Raw genomic sequence first — 17,561 nt, 5'->3', positions numbered from 1 at the left:
AAGTACCCGGCACACCCTCAGGAATTCTCCAGGGAAAAAGCATGGCCTGGGAAAAAAGAGATTTTTGTGATCATTCCACACTGCTGGGAGCAACAAAGCAGAACTGAAATGCCATGGCCTGGTCAGATGTTTCCAAGGGATAATCCAGGCCATTGACTCGTGTCTGAAGGTACAGCTCTGCCCTACACAGCCCAAGCTGTTGGTTTGTTGCCCAAGACACTTCCTGCAGAATTAATAAGAAATAAATCAAGTGAAGTCTCTCCTGCGAGTGACATGATGGGGTTGCTGTGTCTTTTTCCAGATCTCTTGTAGGTTCCCACACTGAAAGATATTCTGCTCAGCATGAAGCACTCAGCGTCATAAACAGTCATGTCTTTATCCTCACAGCTTGGATTTCACATGGCTCTAAATAAAATAAAATTAAAAAAAAAAAAAAACCCAACAACAACAAAACAAGAAAAAAAAACACCCCCAAAAAAAAAAACCTCCAAAAAAATCCCACATGCCCCAAGCATGTTTTCTGGAAACATTTTGATTTTCAAATTATTTGTGTTCTCTAAAATGAGAAAAATCCTTGACCAAGAAGAGCTGCTTGTTGAAAGCATTACTTGTTTCTTATTTCAAAGGGAAAATTGAAAACACTTATGAAGGGTGTAGCTATTTACCAGTCCAGAGTGTTCTTATAAACAAAATAATATAAAACACATCCTCTTTGCTGTTTTGTTGTTTAATATCTTGCAACGTGGAGAGCAGAACAGAGGAGAAAATAGAGTGTATTTCCAAAAAGCCTTGCAACAGGAAAAAAGGGTAAAGGACAATGTGTTTCAGGTTTAAATGCACAGAAAACATGAGACAGGTACCAATTTTCCAACAGAACAGCTGAAGAAGGCCTCTTGTGCTATTTACCTGCAATTCCACTTGGGCACGTCAGGAAAAGTGAAGAAATCTGAATGCCAAGAGAAAAGTTGAGTTCATCCAATGGACAAATGCATGTAGGAAATCCCTGAACTTCTTTGACAACCTCTCCACAGAAATTCAGTTTGAGAAAAAAGCAACCAAGCCAAGTTCACCGTTAAACTGTTCTTTTTAAACATTGTCCCTCCTTTTATTGACAGCTGTGATCTCGTCATAATTGCTTTACTCACATCATTTCACCCACAGAAAGCCCTGAGACCATGAAAAATAATTCCATGTGCAAAGCCTCAAAGACATCTCTGGCAGATGGGTTTCCAGGCATGAAGGATGGGGAGGATGGGGAGGACATTTGTTCTTTCCCCTGGAGGGAACAGGCTGTGACAGTGCTTAAGAGGCTGAAGTGGAGGAGCTGGTTTGGTTTAAAAAGAGACAGAACCAAAAGGATCTCCGTCCTTCCACATCTGTACAACATCTGGGTTTGTCCTGTGCTTCATGCAGGCATTTAATCAGATTTTTATGCTTTGTAAAGCAAGCAAGGGTCTAGAAACAGCCCTGCAGCAAGGGAGGAGGGATGCATTTGCTGATGCTGGCCCCTGCACATGCCGTGCACCTCAGAGCAGCAAGCAGGCAATCCAAGAAATGCCGTGAGAAGTTTATTTCTGTTTCCAGGTCCATGTGATTCCCTGGGAGAGGGCAGCTCTGCCCAAATCCATGCAGTCCTTCCAGCTGTAACAGGAAACCACCCTTAGCAATGTCACCATTGACAGCTGGGACCTGCCAGGTCCTCCCAGAGCTGCTCTGAAGCTTGGTCAGGGGTGGGGCTGCCCCTGAATTTTGGGGTGGGTTGGGGGTGTTGGATTTTCCCCACCTCACTCTGTATCAGCAGTGTGGGGGTTTGGAGGCTGCAGCTGAGGTGTGAAGCAGGTCCAGCAGCAGCAGTGAGGTGGTGCCAATTTCTACCCCCTCCTGATGAGGGTTTACTGTGCCTGAAAAAATGAGTGTCCCAATCACACCCTGAAAAATCCATTTACAGTTTCAGCCTCACCGATAACCCAGCCTGTGTTCTCCTGATGCAAACCCAGCACAGGATACCAGTTTGCTTTCATTAGTGGAAAAAATGAATTTCTGGGATGAAACTTTCCTCAAGATTCTCCTTCATTTGGCTGAGAAGTTGAAGCAGGATTACAAATTGCATTTCCCAGAAGCCTGGGACCAGATTCCCTGAGACATCAAAAGAGATTAAAAGATTTACCACACAGCAGAGAAATTGTGTCTGTAAGGACATCCTTCTAAAATCACAACTACAGAGCACAATCTTTGGTTCCTGCTGTCCAAACCCAGACCAGGTAATGTCAGAGCTCAGGGTGAGCTCTGTGTCTGCTACACAACTACAGGGCAGGGTGGAGAGGTTTTCTGTAAAGCAACAGAGCAATGCAGAGTAACTGGGCACTTCACTGAGCACAGAAAAACTGTTTCAAGCAATATGTGACTTTATTTAGTATTTAGATTGGCCATGCTCGCATTTTCCCACGACAGCACTAAAACTTTCCCTAGGAAAAGTCAACTCTCAACTTAAAATGCCATGAAATTCTGATGTCAGAAGTTCAAGTTTCCCACCAAAAGGAAGTTTGATCAGAAAATGGCCATACCTCAGACCAATATTGCTAAAGCAGGCACCAAAAGCCTTCAAGCATCCTGGGCATCCCTGTTCTAGGCCATCCAAAAAAATACTGCAAGCTCTGCCGGCCATGGACAAAATCCCACTTGCTTTCTCAGGGCAAATAATTAATAAAGGCAAGCACAGAAATATGTTTATCTCCTCCATGATCAAAAGAGTGAGTTAAGTTTTTGGAGAGGTTCCAGGCAATCTCATGTTCATTCCAAAAATAGACCTCAGACTGATGCAAGTGGACACTGTGCCAAAGAGGACAAGACAGGGGTAAAGCAGAGCACAAGAGCAGCAAAGTGAAATGTGGAACTGTTTTGTTTGCATCCTTTGATGAGTACTGATGGGAAATTTTAGCTGGAAATCATCCACAGAAGGACCTGCAGAGTCCAGCATGGTGGTTTGGGTGGATTGAAAGCAGTTGGATTTCTGAGCAGGCAACACTGATGTCTCTCTTTCCCCAAGCCGTGAGTCAGGCTGTGCTCAGGGATCCAACAGGAGCAAAAGCACAAGGAAGGAAAATCCAGCAAGCTCCAACACGTGGCTGGATTTCCTGTGGCTCAGGACACAACTCCAGTTCCTTTCTTTGGCTCTAAAAGCTCCTGGTTAAGGTTGGTTCCTCTGGGTGGACAAGGATGTGAGCAGCTCCTGCTTTTATTGGGATGAGGCACAAGCCCTGGAAATCCTGAATCAGCCAAACAGGGCTGCAAGCAATGCAACAACATCCCTGACGTTGTTGGGAAGATGTTCCACATCCTCTCTTCTTCCCAGCCCTCCTGTCCAGAATCCATAACTCACTGACCTGGAGCAGCACTGTCCTGCTGACAGGCATTTCTTGGTGGCTGATTTCACCTCCTGGCACACCATGAAGGCTTTCATGTCTGCTCTAGACACAGTCAAGCAGTAACTTTGTTATGTTCCCTGAGCCTCTCTTGCTTTTCTAATAGATATTTTGTGAAAACGTGGTGTCTCTTCATTAAAGATCATTTTGTTCCCTCCTGTCTTGTTAGCAGCTACCCAATACTGATAAATCTATTCCCATGTCCCTGAAGCACTAATGCCAAGACCTGTCACAATGACAAGTGTGTGGACCACTGTCCCAGCTGGTGTGAGGCAGAAGAGTGACTAAAGATCACCCCATCAGCCCCATCGCTGTCATACCCTGTTCCCCAGAGCCCAGACTTACTTGGAAATGTCCTTCTTGCTTTTGCTGTGCATCACAGGCCTCACCTCACAACGCCTTGGTTCTGGATTTGGGATGGGATCCACCTTTCCTGCCCTGCAAACCCTGCTCCTGCCATAAACCAGGTTCACACACCAAAAGCTGGAGTGGCACAGCAGGATGAGGCTGCTGTGGCAGGCACTTTCTTCTCTCTCTCAGGATTTTTTCATAGAGGAGCACAGAGGGAAGAAAGAGAAAACAATTTCTATTTCTGCTCCTTGTTTTCCCATGTGGAATGTGTTTGGAGAATTGTTTACCTGGGGTGATTGGCTGGATTCTGGTGAGGATTGTTTGAGCTGATGGCCAATCCAACCCACCTGGGGCTGGGCTCTCAGAGAGGGTCACGAGTTGTAAGTGAGTTAGATTTGGTACTTAAAAAGTAGGTTTGTAGTTTTAGTATCTCCTTTAAATAGTATAGTTATAATAAAGAAATCATTCAGCCTTCTGAGCTGGAGTCAGACATCAGCATTTCTTCCCACCAGGTTCACCTGCATTTACAACAGGCTGCAGCAGAAGATGTGGCTCCAGCCCATCACCCACTGACTCAATTTAATGAGTTTAATGAGGGTGATCCTGCTCGGGAAGAGGCGCTGCTGTCCCCGAGGGCATCGCCTGTGTGGGACACTTCATCCAAATGTGGCACTCCCAGACATTGCTCCACAGCAGCAAGGGCCTGGGGCAGAGCTCAGTAAAGCCAGGGAGGAAGGAGCAGTGGGGCAGTTGCAGTTTCAGTGAGTGGCTGTGACCAGGCTGTGCATCACGACTCCAAAATCCACAGGGCAGCCTCCAGAGAAGGAATTACACAGCTGTGCCTCCAGCCTTTGGGCTTCCTGTGACACATCTGGCTATTTTCTAATTTCTGTGCAATATCCTTTAACAAATCAGGAGGAGCACTCGTGGCCTTTAATTGGAAAATTGGTGAGCCAGCGTCACAAGCCCTGTCCCACAGCCCCGTGGGTTCCCACAGCAGGCATTGCCAGAGGGGACAGCATGGCCATGGACACCCAGGACCATGGTCTGATGAAATCTCCTGTCCTGCTTGTGCCATGATGGAAATCATTCACCTCTAAAGACATCCTCTCAAAGGTGCCACCACTCCAAAAAATCTACATTTTCCAGCATGGCTGGTTTGGACTCTCTGATTTGTGCAGAACTGGGAGCAGACCTGCAATGACTGGCTCATGCCCTGGTTTATGAGATCCATAAATGAGATCCTGACAGGGTTTTCTGAGCCTTTCTTTTCAAAGGGGGTCTGTATTCTTGCACCCTTTGCAATACTCTCTTCCTGTCTGGTCAAAAGAGATGTTGAAATCTACAGTAATTCTCAGTACATTCATTAAAAAAAAAGTCTGTGGTTTATTTTTCCTTCCTCTTCCAATAATTTTCTTGTCTCCCTCCTCTCCCAGGATGAACCTCCCACACCACCAGCATGAGGGGGTTCCCTGAGCTCAGTCTGTGCCCACAGCTACTGCCAGCGCTGTCCCCTGTGCCAGCCCTTGCCTGCCCTCTCTGCCACCAGGGAAGGGAGGGGAAATGCAGAGGGGTGGCTGTGCAAGTCCCAGGGGTCTCAGATTTGATTTTAATTAAAGGCAGAGATCACAGAAGATAATGAGAAGGTACAGGAGAGCTCAGCTTAAAGTGGGGCTTTGATGAGAAACTCACATCTGCCAAAACCACTGTGCCCAGAGGGCTGGTAGGTCAGAGGTGCTGGTGGGAATGGGATTTCCCTCTGCTTTACACACCCCCAGCTCTGGGAATTGCTCCCTTGTTCATCCACCAACCCAGAGATGCTCCCATGGATGGGATGCAGTTGATGAAGACACAAAATCTCACTGCACCCCTCAGGACAGGGCTGGTTTAACTGGGCTGGCAAATGGAGCAGCTGCAAAGGACCATCCACTTGTCAGTGACCAAGCACAAACCCAATGGTGCTGCAACAGCAGGAGCTGGGCTTTCCTCCAGGCCTGTCATCCCTGGCACTTTTCCAGGCTGCCTGTGCTGTTTGACCAGCTGAGTGAGCTGTTCCATCAACTTTCCCTGAGGAAAATCCTCTGGGAAGCCGTTGATACGGAGAGGAAGAGACAACGGCTGTGTTGTCTGCCCAGGCACTGAACTGGAACGGTGCCCACAACTTCCAGAAAACCCAAATGGTAGCTCAGGAAAAGTGAGGCTGCTTGTGGCTGTCTTCTCCTAGTGAGAAAATTTCCTTTGCATTGCATGTAGCTGGAAGAATGACATCCTCTGGTATCCCACAGAAGATGGCTTTCCTGGAAAAAGGCAGAGCCTGTAGTGAAACTCTTCCAGGTGCTTTCAGGGGAAGGGAGAAATGTGTCCTCAGAATTTCTGGGCAATTTCAGCACCAAGTGAGAATCTGTCTGGTGAAGATTTGCAGGACATGCACTCATTTTCTACAGCCCTGAGACCTCCAGGTTAAAAGGAAAGGAAAACTAGCTCCATGTGTCCTTGCTGGCCTCTCAGTGCAACCTCAGCTCTGTAGGAAGCACTATCCCCACAGCTACAGTGTCCCTTTTCTCCTTCTGTGCCCTTTTCTCCTTCTGCATCCCTCTGGCTGCCCTGGCTGCCCTGGGACCCTGGCAGGGGTCAGGAACCCCCCTGGACAGAGCCCCCAGAGACAGTGGCTGTGATCTCTGGCCATGGAAAAGAGTTTTCAATCTTACAGGATGAATTACCAGCTCTGAGTGTTTGATATAAGTAATAATTCAGTGTGGCACAGGTGCAAAAGTAAAATTTTAGGATTCTAGATAAGGGGTCCAAAGGGGACAAGATGGAGGAAATTGGGTGTGCCTTGTCCTTTTTCTCCTTCTTCATGCCCTCCATGTTTCACTGTGGTGTTGGCATTTTTCTGTTGGTTCAGGCTGGGGACACACTGTTCAACGTAGGTGACAGATATTGGCACGTTATTGTAAATCCAGCACAGGGAGTTTCTGGTATTTAATGTTTGTACCATCCCACTGGGGGCAGAGCCCCACACGCTGCCCTGCAGGACAGAGCTGCGGCAGGGCAGCAGAACATGTTAGAGATAAACAGAATAAACAACCTTGAAACCAGCACAGACCAATTATGGCTTCTGCTTTGGCAGTGGGGCTGAAAGACAGAGACTTTTTACAATCTTGGAATCATCAATACCTCAGATTCCAACATCCTTCCATTGGATCAACCCAAAAGGCAAATGTGAAAAGGAGCATCCATTCCCCATTCCTGAAAAAGAACCCGCACCTACACGGCCACGTGGGACCAAAAAGCTCTTACCTTTCAACTAATGAAAGGTGATTAATTAATGAATCAACTGCTCAGAGATAAAAGCTCTCACAGTGTCCTTCCAAAAGCAGGATTTGGCTTCAAGGAGCGGAGGAACTGGAAGCAAGTTTGGAACCACCTAAGTGGCAGCAGGCTTGACAGGATGGGCTGCACAGCCAGGACACAGCATTGTGGAATTACTGATGATGAAACTGGGTCTTTCATAACTGCAGAATAAAATACTTTTCTGTTGGGGGAGAAAAGGAAAATAAATTTGAGGGAGTTCAAAGCATAAGAATCACCTCCCATCCTGACTTCCACTCATCCCCTGGATTTTGAGGACTGGCTTTCATTCCAAGTACACAGCAAAGCTTCCTTCAGATTTCACAAAAATAAAAATCTTAGGCTCCAGTTGGAGTCCTTGTCATGGCCTATTGCTCCTCTTCACTCCTCCTTTAGCTCCATTCCATTCCATTCCATTCCATTCCATTCCATTCCATTCCATTCCATTCCATTCCATTCCATTCCATTCCATTCCATTCCATTCCATTCCATTCCATTCCATTCCATTCCATCCCATTCCATTCCATTCCAGAAAAGCTTTTCTCCTTTACAGTTCTGTCTGGAACTTCTTAGGTTTCTTCAGCTGACACTCTTTCTCAATTTCAACAAAAAATTGCTCCTCTCTTCACCCAGATAGCATCTCAGTCTCCACATAAGCCAGCAAAAGCCAGTGAAACACCATGGGAAAATTACAAAAAAACCCAAACAAACAATAAAATTAATTAAAATTTTTCATTAATGCTTTTCAACTCCAACAAGCTTTTAAGAAGCCACACTTTCAAGCATGAAAAGAAATTACTGAAATAACTGCAATTTCACTTTTCTAAACAGTGTCTTTTAAATTTTTTTAAATATATTTTGGTCAACAAACCCACTTTTTACTTAAAACTGCCTCGCTACAAAAATGAGGATTGGCTTTCACTCCTTTTTGATCCTTAATGAGACAGAAATGCTTTGGGGGTTTGGGTAGTTGCATAAATTTTACGTAATGTGGTTGGCTTGGGGTTGTTTTTTTCTTTCCTAAAGGTCAGTCAATCAAAAAAACACCCCTCACTTATCTGTAATTTGCAGTTATGGAGTCAGACCCTCCAATTCCCTGGGAATGCCCCACTATTGACCCCTGGATGAGGAGTGCTGCTTGGGTCCCTTCCAGGGAAATTGCTCCCCTCGTGGGACTGAGATTCCAACCAGTTTCACTGGGCCAAGGCCTCGGAGCAGCTCCAAGCCTGTGTCTCAAATGGGAAAGGTTGGCACACACAAAAAAAAAAAAAAAATAGAGGAACACATACCCAATTCTGTAATATTGCACATTAAAAAAGTCTGCCTTGCAGGTCCTGCTGATATTTCTGCTCCCAGTGTGTGAATTATTAATATTTAGTATCTGTGACTCACTGATATTTACTTTAGGAGGTATTTTTATAAAGTTTGAGTGTTGTCTCGATGTAGGAGCTAACGGAGGCTCCTGTTGTTAATGCCCAGGGAGCCCTCCCTGAACAAACTTTTCTGGTCACTGTTTAAACTGGGCTGCTGGGCTCTTTTGAGGCCCTGACCCTCCAAGGCTGAGCACTGAGGCTGGCAGGGATGGCCCTGCTGGGACACAGCTAATTTTAAACCTGGATCCCACGGCAAAGGGAAAAAACCCTCGATTTTACTGGCAGAACTGTCACAGTCGAGCGTTGTGCTCAGATTACGGGAAGAGGCTGCGAGGGAGCGCGCGCTCAATCCCTTTTTTGGGTACTTGGCATTAATTTTATCTGAAGTCATGGATTATATAAGAGAAGAGCAGAGACTTCACACAAGTCTCTCCTGCGTCAGTGCAGGACACCCAGGGCGGGGGGACCCTCCTCTCCAGGCCCCCCCGTTGTGCCACACAAGGGGACAGGGCTTGGCCACTTTTCCAGTAATTCTCCTTAAAAGTGGATCACAAGCATTTTCTGGAACTGCATCCAGAGCTGTCCACAACATTGACTAGAGTTGGCTCCTGAAGTCCTTTCTTGGTCTAGACGCAAAGCTTTGGAGCTCACAAAAACTTGGGTGTTTTCGTAGTTTTATGGCTCTCGTTAAAATGGCCAGTGTCCAAACAAGTCCCCATTTAGTGCTTTGGATTTGCAGAGATTGTTGTTTGCTGATAATGAAGCTGTTCCCAAGGAGAGCACTGTCCAGCACTGGGCTGCTCAGCTGCCTGCATCTGTTTTGCTGTAAGGTTTTGGGACAGCTTGACTTCCCTGGTGCCTTTGGAAAGGCACACACAGCCTGCTGAGCTGGCCAGCTGCCCTCAGACGCCTGAGATGGTTTCATGACTCTGCAGATGAGAAAATTTCCATGGTCTCCCTCTCCTCACCCAAAGCCTGCCCTCAGATGGAGCTGCACGCCTGGCACAGGGAGGAGATGCCTGTGCCCAGTCTGGCTCAGTGACACTCCCAGGGGATGCCCTAAATCACCCCTTCCTTGCCAGCATTTCTGAAAGGTTATCCCCACTATTTTATCCCAGACCCAACAGCCACGGGTCCGTCTGCAGCTGTACCTCAGAATTCACCTGTCTGCCAAAAGACTTAAAAAAAAAAAAAAACAAACCCACAAAAACCAACCAAAAATACCTGAATAACAAAGACTTAAAAGTACAATGACTATTTTTTATTGTGACTGCCATGACACTGCACACCTTTATCTAAGCTTCTTCTAGGTCATCTCTATCTGTGTCACCCATGGGAAAATAATAGTTCCTTGCTCATGCACCATCCTGGGCCAAACAGAGAATAGCCCATCCCACATGATGGAATGTTTCCTTTAACTTGGAAAACTATAGGGAAAAGCACCTGGCAGGACCCCCAAGACATTTTCTAGTCCATCCTCCACTCAAAGCAGGATCTCATTTTAGGAGCTGCCATCCAGAATAATCTGGAATGATGTCCTGGAAACACCACACAGATAATCTGCTCCAGCCAGAGCCTTCACCAATGGTCTCAGTGTTTCCTACTACACTTTAAGCCCGTCCCTTCCCAGTGGGGCCCCTATGAGCATGAAGAACCCTCTCTCCCTTTACTGTACCTTTACACTCCACAGGTGTCCTCTTCCTGACCTTTTCCATCCTCAGAGAGCTCTCCTGCTTTCTCAGGAGTTGTTTTAACTCTCAAGTTCTCTTTCCTTCCTCCTGGACTTCCCACAGCAGGATGAATATTTTCCAGGCAGTAACAGGACAAGCCCAGACAATGTCATATTGGACGAGAGACTCGAACAGAGGAAGAAAAGCTGGAAAGGTTTCTCACCTGCATTGCTGATCCTTTCACACCTGATATTACTTTTATCTTCTTGGCCATAATGTGATGGTTTTGACTCTTTATCTCAGCTGGGCTGATTTGTTCCTTGTTCTTGGTTGGTCTCTATCTTTTATTGTTCGTTGTACTCTTCCCTTCCAAGTGTCATCTGAGTTTTCAGCCTGTTTTTTCCAGCACAGGTACTGATGCAGTTTTGGAGCTCCCTGCATTGAGATAAATAATATTTTCATTACAAACACATCAAGTAAGATGGTATCAATACCCCTACCCCCTACAGTTAATCTCTATTTGGTTTATCTCTTTTTTTCAAATCTACAAAACCTGCTCAGCTGGTGAAGGGGGAAATTAGGCTGCTTTTGAGATTTCTTTCTGACAAACTTGTCCTCTAGCCCCTGGGTTTAGTTCATAGGTGGCATTTTCTCAGCTTCCACATGTGCAAAAGACAGATGTGCAGAAACAAGCCTTGAGGCAGCTACTAAATAAAAACTTCAGCTACCAGCCAAGCACTCCTCAGGGCAGTTGTATGTGTTGGCAGGTCCCCCCTCGGGGTCACAGTCACCCACAGTCCTAAACCACAGGAGCCCAGACCTGACAGAATCAGCCCTTGGAGGACATCCCAAAGCTCTGGATTTATTTTGCTCCCTCCTTCTTCCAGCTCTCATGTTCCACCTGCGCCTCCTGACTTTTCACCCGCTATAAATATTCTTGTATTCCTTTTGACACTGATCTCCCTGCCATGTGCTGGACATGTGGGACACTGTGGACAGCCCTCCCCTGGGTGAGGAGCAGAGGGAGCAGCATAAGGCAGACCTTGTCTGTTGACTTAACTCCCTAACCCAATTTTAACCACTGTCAACAAGATAGAAGGGTGGTTTCTGTTTACACTGAGGCTTCTTTACGCTGCTCTCCCCACACCCTAAAGTGGCATAAATGCCTCCTAAGTGCCTCAAAGTAGGTCCTTAGTGTAAATGAGAGCCAACCCCATCGTTTGCAAAATGGCTTCGAAAACATTGGGGCGCATCCTATAAATGACTGTGGGTTTTTGGAAGGACACCCACCCCAAGGTATGCCCGTGCTATACATAGGCTCTGATGAGCTCAGCACGGGCTGAGGAGCAGCCAGCAGAAGGCAAAACAACCAGCAACAAGATATTTGTGCCCAAAGCAGCAAGCAGAGAGAGCCCAGCTGCTTGTTGATCCCCAAGGATTCCCAGCAATGTGGGAATATCAGATCTGCCACCCTTGCTCAGCTCCATGTGGGTTTCTCCTTTCTTTCCCCTCAACTTTCCATCGACCTGCCAATCTCTATGTCTTCTCAGCTCAAACAGAATCTGGATCCCACCCCAGCTGGGAAAAAAATTATTATTATTTCTCCAGGCTGTGTGTTTCCCCCTGAGCTTTCCTTTACCTGGTTTTCATCCCTGTTGTACAGGAAGCAGGCACAGCTTTGTTTGCCACACAGCACTTGTGATAGCACCAATTTCTGGTGGACAAACAGAGGACAAAGCCCAGGGCTCGAGCAGGAGGAGACAAAACCAGAGACTGTGTCAAAGGATGGCAAACTGACCCAAAGGATGGGTTAGGTTCAGCCCTAAATTTAGACTGTTATGCTGTTTTGCTCTCTAGGCCAACCAGGACCTAAATTTTACCACAGAACTCACAGAATCATAGAATGGATTTAGTTGGTAGGGACCTTAAATATCACCATGTTCCAAATCACAGAGTGGGGCATTTTGTAGCACCAACAGATAAGATATCAAACAACTATTGCCATTAATGGGATGCTCTAGGCAGCCTCACAATAACCAATAGCCTGAATTCCCCTCTCTGCTTACCTTTAAGCTCTGCTTAGGAAAATCCTCCCAAATATATTCAGCAGAGATATTTTTGCAGCAGTAAGAATGGAGGAAGGAAAGCACAAAGTAAATTCAAATGGGCAGTTTGGAACTGCAGAGAATGCAGGAGCCATGAAGATCCCCTTTGACAGAAATCACTGGCAGGGCAATAATGAGGTTATCTCATCAGTCCTAGGCTGGGACTATTTACAGGGAAATATTGTTCAACCAGAACTGCATCAGCCCAGCCCTGAAGTAAAGCAAACATCTCTGGATTTAACATTAATCCTCTTGTATAGGTAATGAAAAACACAAATTTCATGGCCTGGTCAATCAGGACCTCATCCCATGGCCCAGCCTACATTTTTGGTCAAAACCCATCTGGTGCTCATTGTCTGGAGGATGAGTTATGAACCTCCCTGCGTTGCTTCTTTAACCAAATGGGGTTGGATTACCAGGAAAAATCTTGGTTTGATTTGTGGTGCTGTCAGCAAGGATGAGCCTGGAGAAAATTTCAAAGGGAATTACAAAATCTGAATACTTTTCCTTTCAAAAAATGAGGGCACAATTCACACCAGCCTGCTCAGGTGGGGAGGAGTTCGCCTCACTTGTATTTTGCAGCACTAAATCATTAAACACTATTTCCAACCCATTAATCTAATTCAGCCCTTATGCTGCAGGCATTCAAAGGAAGGCAGTGATTTTCCCTTACTCTCAGTATGTTTCACTAAGGATACCTCTTATTTTTGATGGGATAAAGACTGAGTTTTAATGCCTGGGTACCGGGCAGTTTGTTTGTGGAATAGGCTTTGCACATCCCTATTTCTTTTGGAATCTTCAGGGAATGCTCTAGTCCCCAGGATTAATCCCAAATAGCTCTTCTACCAGCTCTTCAACCCAACCCAACTCTGGCTGAGCACTAAAGACAAGGGATGCATTCATTCCAGGAAGGTTTTATTTCACAAATAATTCAGAAATCAAAAGAAAATTGAAGGGTAGGGAGGAAAAGATATTTTACAATTCTGTATTTAGACAACAAAAAAAAAAAATCTAGTTTATAAACAACCACGGCCCCTTGGAAAACATGCAAAGGCACACAAAAATTTACAAGTAACTTTTATACATAGGAAGTAAAATACACCATTTTTCATAGAAAAAAAAAAAAAAAAAAAGAAAAGCAACTCTATGAACTGGCCCTAAATATTTAGACTGCACAAGTGATGAACTGGAGCCTCCTCCACCAGCTGTTGGCTGGAAGTCTTTAAAAGAAGGAATGAGTGGAGCCCAGGCCCCACCAGCACAGGCTCTGGATGTCACCCTGGTTGTGTTTCCTGGAGATTGGGATGAGCCAGGTGTTCTGCAAGGACATGCCATTGCTTCCAAAGCCCAAATTCCTGGGAAAGAACAACCAGGCAGCACCAGCTTTGGCTACACCTGGATGCTTCAGGTGCCTACAGATGTGCTGAGCTGGGGCTGAGGAGGAGAGGGCCTGGTGAGATACAGACGTGATGCATCTTTAAGCTGCACTGAAATATAGAAGGCTGAGAAATGTCTTGGTATCAGAAATAAAACCTGTCAATATTTGGCTAAAAACTGGTACTGTCCCACCTATTCATGAATAGCTAGCACACATGATTGCAAGTCATTGATAGGTCATGACTGCCTTGATCACCCCTAATTCTGGGGGAGGTATGTTTAAATTAATAGCACCCAGGACCTCGAAAAATATTTGTGTAGTAAAGTCACAATTTCTCTTTTGTACAACAAATACAAAAATAAACAGATACAGACTTAAATTAACATCGGTTTCTAAAAATCCAAACCAGTTGGCTGAAGATAAAAATACGCAATTGTAACTTGAATTAAGCATTTTAGGATATTTCTGTTGGAATAATAACCCTTCCCCTGTCCCCTTTCTGTCACCTAGGTACATCCCCAGCTGTTTGGATTTTTATGTGCTCTCTGTAATCCCCTGGGTTTTACTCCAAGAGCCCTCACAGTCCTTTCCATCACCTTCCATCCATAATTTTCATGGATCCTACACTAGAGTCGAGGTGTTTTGTGTGCTCCTGCAGTCCCCATGAACCTGACTGCACCTCTCACTCTCTCCAATTCCATTCCCAGCCCACCTGGCCCAGGATGTCCCAGACTTTTGCTGCAGAGTTGGAAGAGCTCAAACCAGACCATGCACACTTCACAGAGGGCAGAAACAGGGAAGCTTTTCCTCACTGCCAACATCTCAAAAGCTCGCATCCAGCAGCTTTTCTAGGATATGTTCCAGCTGTTTTTAACATCAATTTATTTAGCAAGAAAAAGAAATGGTTCGGTTTTCCTGTCTAAAGTCAATACTGTACACCTTGGACGACAATACTACATAAACAAAGATGACACGGAGGGTCACTTCTCTCTATCCGCCCCAAAAGCAGCTTTTCTGTGCAGTGTTTTTGGAGACAGTGAAAAGCAGCTCCAATTTCAGGTTTTGAAAAAGGTTTCTCTCCAAATTCAGATTTTATGGAGAAATAAATCCCAGTGGTGGGACAAACTGAGCGATAAATGTCATTTAAATGTCATTTCCTTGCTGATTTCATGGCGTTTACAGAATTAAAGAAGCATTTAATCATATAAATGCTTTTGGTCTGTGTTTTCAAAGAGCTTGATGAGATGACTCTTATATCTGTCTAGATTAAACCTAACATGTTCTGGGCATAAGAGCAGCTGTGAAACATCTGCCAGACAGAGGGAAATATTTTCCCATTTGTTATCCAGCATTACAATTCTGTTATTGAATGGAAGGACTGTGCATTTACAAAAACTGAAGAACCACTGTTGGCTTTGTCTTCTCATGACTGATGAAGCTATTGGATGTGTGTGTATCAAAACCCACCAGATTTGTGTTTAGACCAATCATAAAAATTCACTTCCAATATGCAGCAGAGAATATCCTCCTGCCTTAAAAAAGCAGCTCATGCTGAGCCCTTCTCTTGGCTTTGAAATGCATTTTGGTGCATGTCAAGACAAAAATATCAAAATATGGAATAACACCATTACAACACCCTATGAGTTTTGCAAAACCTACCATCCTGGATATCAAATGCTCATGGGTACTGCATTTGCACTGAAAGTGGGGATCTGCTGGCTTCACAATTGAAAATTCCTGGAAAAAAATAATTACCCCAATTTATGCTGCATCTTTAAAGTCTCAAAACTGCACACACCACGAGGAGCTTCACAAAGGGAAAGTGAACCAGCTTCCTACAGATGCAACCATTCCTAGCAGAAATAAGATTAATTTTATCACTACTCAACTACTATAAAACAACCAGCACTGCTGTATTAACCAATACACTGCATTTAACTGAATTATGGCATGGAGTATAGGATGAGATGTGCCAGCACAGGAGCCCCAATTCTCTGACTGCTCAGAGATTGGCAGACTTGCAAAATACCTGGGAGTGTTTGACCAGCAAACACTAAACCTGCTCTGTGGATGATCTGGTGGCCTCATTTTCTGCAGTGAGGATCTCTGCCACCGTTTTACACCCTGCTCCAGGCCCACAAAACCTCAATTTTGGCTGCCAAGAGCATCCCCAAACCCCATTGCTTGAGGTACCCAGCAGCCTCACACATCAGTGCTGCTGCACGTCACCTCAGTGGGAAAACACCACTTTTTATCCTTTTTTTGCACAGAAACCATCCAACATACACAAAATCACTCTGTCAAAGCCCATCATACACAAAATCACTCTGTCAAAGCCCATCCTCTTCCCCAACAATGCAATTTTAAAATGCGTTTCTCATTTCAAAGTGTCCAGTGCCTGGACAGCCGCTCACTCCCGAGTCTGCTCATCCTCACACCCATCCCAGGAGAAGCTTCACACCCTAAAAACACCATCCAGGGCCAGGCTGAGATCCCTGAATCTGCTGCTCATGGAGCCACTGCCATCCTGTGTAGCAACACCTCTGGTAAAATGAAACTTAGAACAGTTTATGGTCGCTGAATGCCCCTAGAGAAACAAAGACACAAGACAAAAAGATACAACGCTGCACGGGTGCGATGAGATGCCAACAGCTGAGTCAGAACCTGGGGTCTTTTTTTGGGGTTTTTTGGTTTGGGTTTTTTTTTTCCCCCTTTTCTTTTGGAATTCCCTGAAGGAGATCGGCAAGGAGGGTACGGGCAGAGCTGATGCCGTTCAGAGGAGCTTTGGCGTCTCTGGAGATCAACAGAGAGAGCTCTCCCAAAGAAACCTGCACCTTCCCTGGGGGTTTACTGCTTCACAGCAAAGATTCGGAAGGCGTTCCCATCTGAAGGATTCTTCAAGCTGGAGACAAAGAAAAGAGGAAAAGAAAACAAACATGGAATGAACCGAGTGAAGATGCCGCAGAACCCAAACAGGCAGCTCTGAATTGCTCCTATCTCTTTCCTACCAGGAGTAGGAGGAAGATAAAGGTTGAAAAAGAAGTGGCACAAATCCATGGTTGCACCTTTTTTTTTTACATTTTCAATCCAAATCTGTAATGCTAATGCCAAGAAAAGGAGCTGGAAGACAACAGACTCTCTTACAGCCCTCGCTTTTATCCAAGGAACACTGTGCTCCCTCGTGCAGAGATTCAGGCATGAAGAGGAATATGTTTTCCTTAAAAAACAGTTTTCAAATAGGTTGGCAGGTTCCCAGGGGCTGTCTGGCTGGGCTCCTAGTGCTGGGAGTGGGAATGGTCAGATCAGCCCGTGTTAAATGACAATAAATGTGGATATTCCTTTTCTATCTGCAGAGGTGTCCCCAGCTGCTTTGACTCCAAGCTGCTTGGGGTGGCTGTGTGCAGGGGAAAGGGGATGTTTCTAGTTCCAGGTCCTACAGCACTGAAAAAACCCAGGAAAAATACAAAATTTCATCTTCCAACAAAAAAAATATTGCAACAAGGGTGAAGACCCCGTAAATCCTCAAGGCAATCTTTTCCCATACCTGTTTGGGTGTGTACCTTTACCCAAGGTTATTTCCAGTGTCCTAAAGGGTAAAGGTTCACCCTAGTCTTGGAAAAGCTCTTTCACTGCCTGGTGGATCTCACAGCATGAAGCTGCTCCTTACTGCAGAGTGTAAATAATATTTTCCAAATCTTCATCCCTGCTGTGAGAAGGTTTCTGGTTTCCCTCACCCCTCAGATCAGCACTGGCTGCTCACATTGCACATCCCTGAGAGTTGTGGGATTTATTCTTAACTAGGGCACAGTTTGCCATCCCAGTAAAAAGTTGTCTTTTAGCATAAAATATAAGTGAAAGCAAGTCTGAGATAGGAAAAAAAAAATTGAAAGGAACAGGAGGTTTTTCACCTA

At 45.3% G+C, this 17,561-nt stretch overlaps 1 protein-coding gene across 3 annotated transcripts in view; it reads right to left on the bottom strand.

Annotated features, from left to right (window-relative positions):
• Positions 1–13,170: 13,170 nt before the first annotated feature.
• CRISPLD2 (cysteine rich secretory protein LCCL domain containing 2) overlaps positions 13,171–17,561 on the bottom strand; it is a 30,149-nt gene continuing 25,758 nt past the window's right edge. For 2 of the 3 annotated variants that reach the window (XM_002194240.7, XM_030282306.4), the window contains exon 15: positions 13,171–16,552. In XM_002194240.7, the coding sequence (XP_002194276.3) occupies positions 16,498–16,552 (55 nt within the window). In that variant the 3' untranslated portion in view covers positions 13,171–16,497. The remainder of the gene's footprint in view (positions 16,553–17,561) is intronic. The other variant, XM_030282305.4, reaches the window with a different exon arrangement.

This window comes from Taeniopygia guttata, chromosome 11 (assembly GCF_048771995.1).
Source record: "Taeniopygia guttata chromosome 11, bTaeGut7.mat, whole genome shotgun sequence".
Classification (NCBI taxonomy): Eukaryota; Metazoa; Chordata; class Aves; order Passeriformes; family Estrildidae; genus Taeniopygia; species Taeniopygia guttata.
Note: the sequence above shows the minus strand (reverse complement) of the source record. Positions and strands in the feature narration are given on the sequence as shown.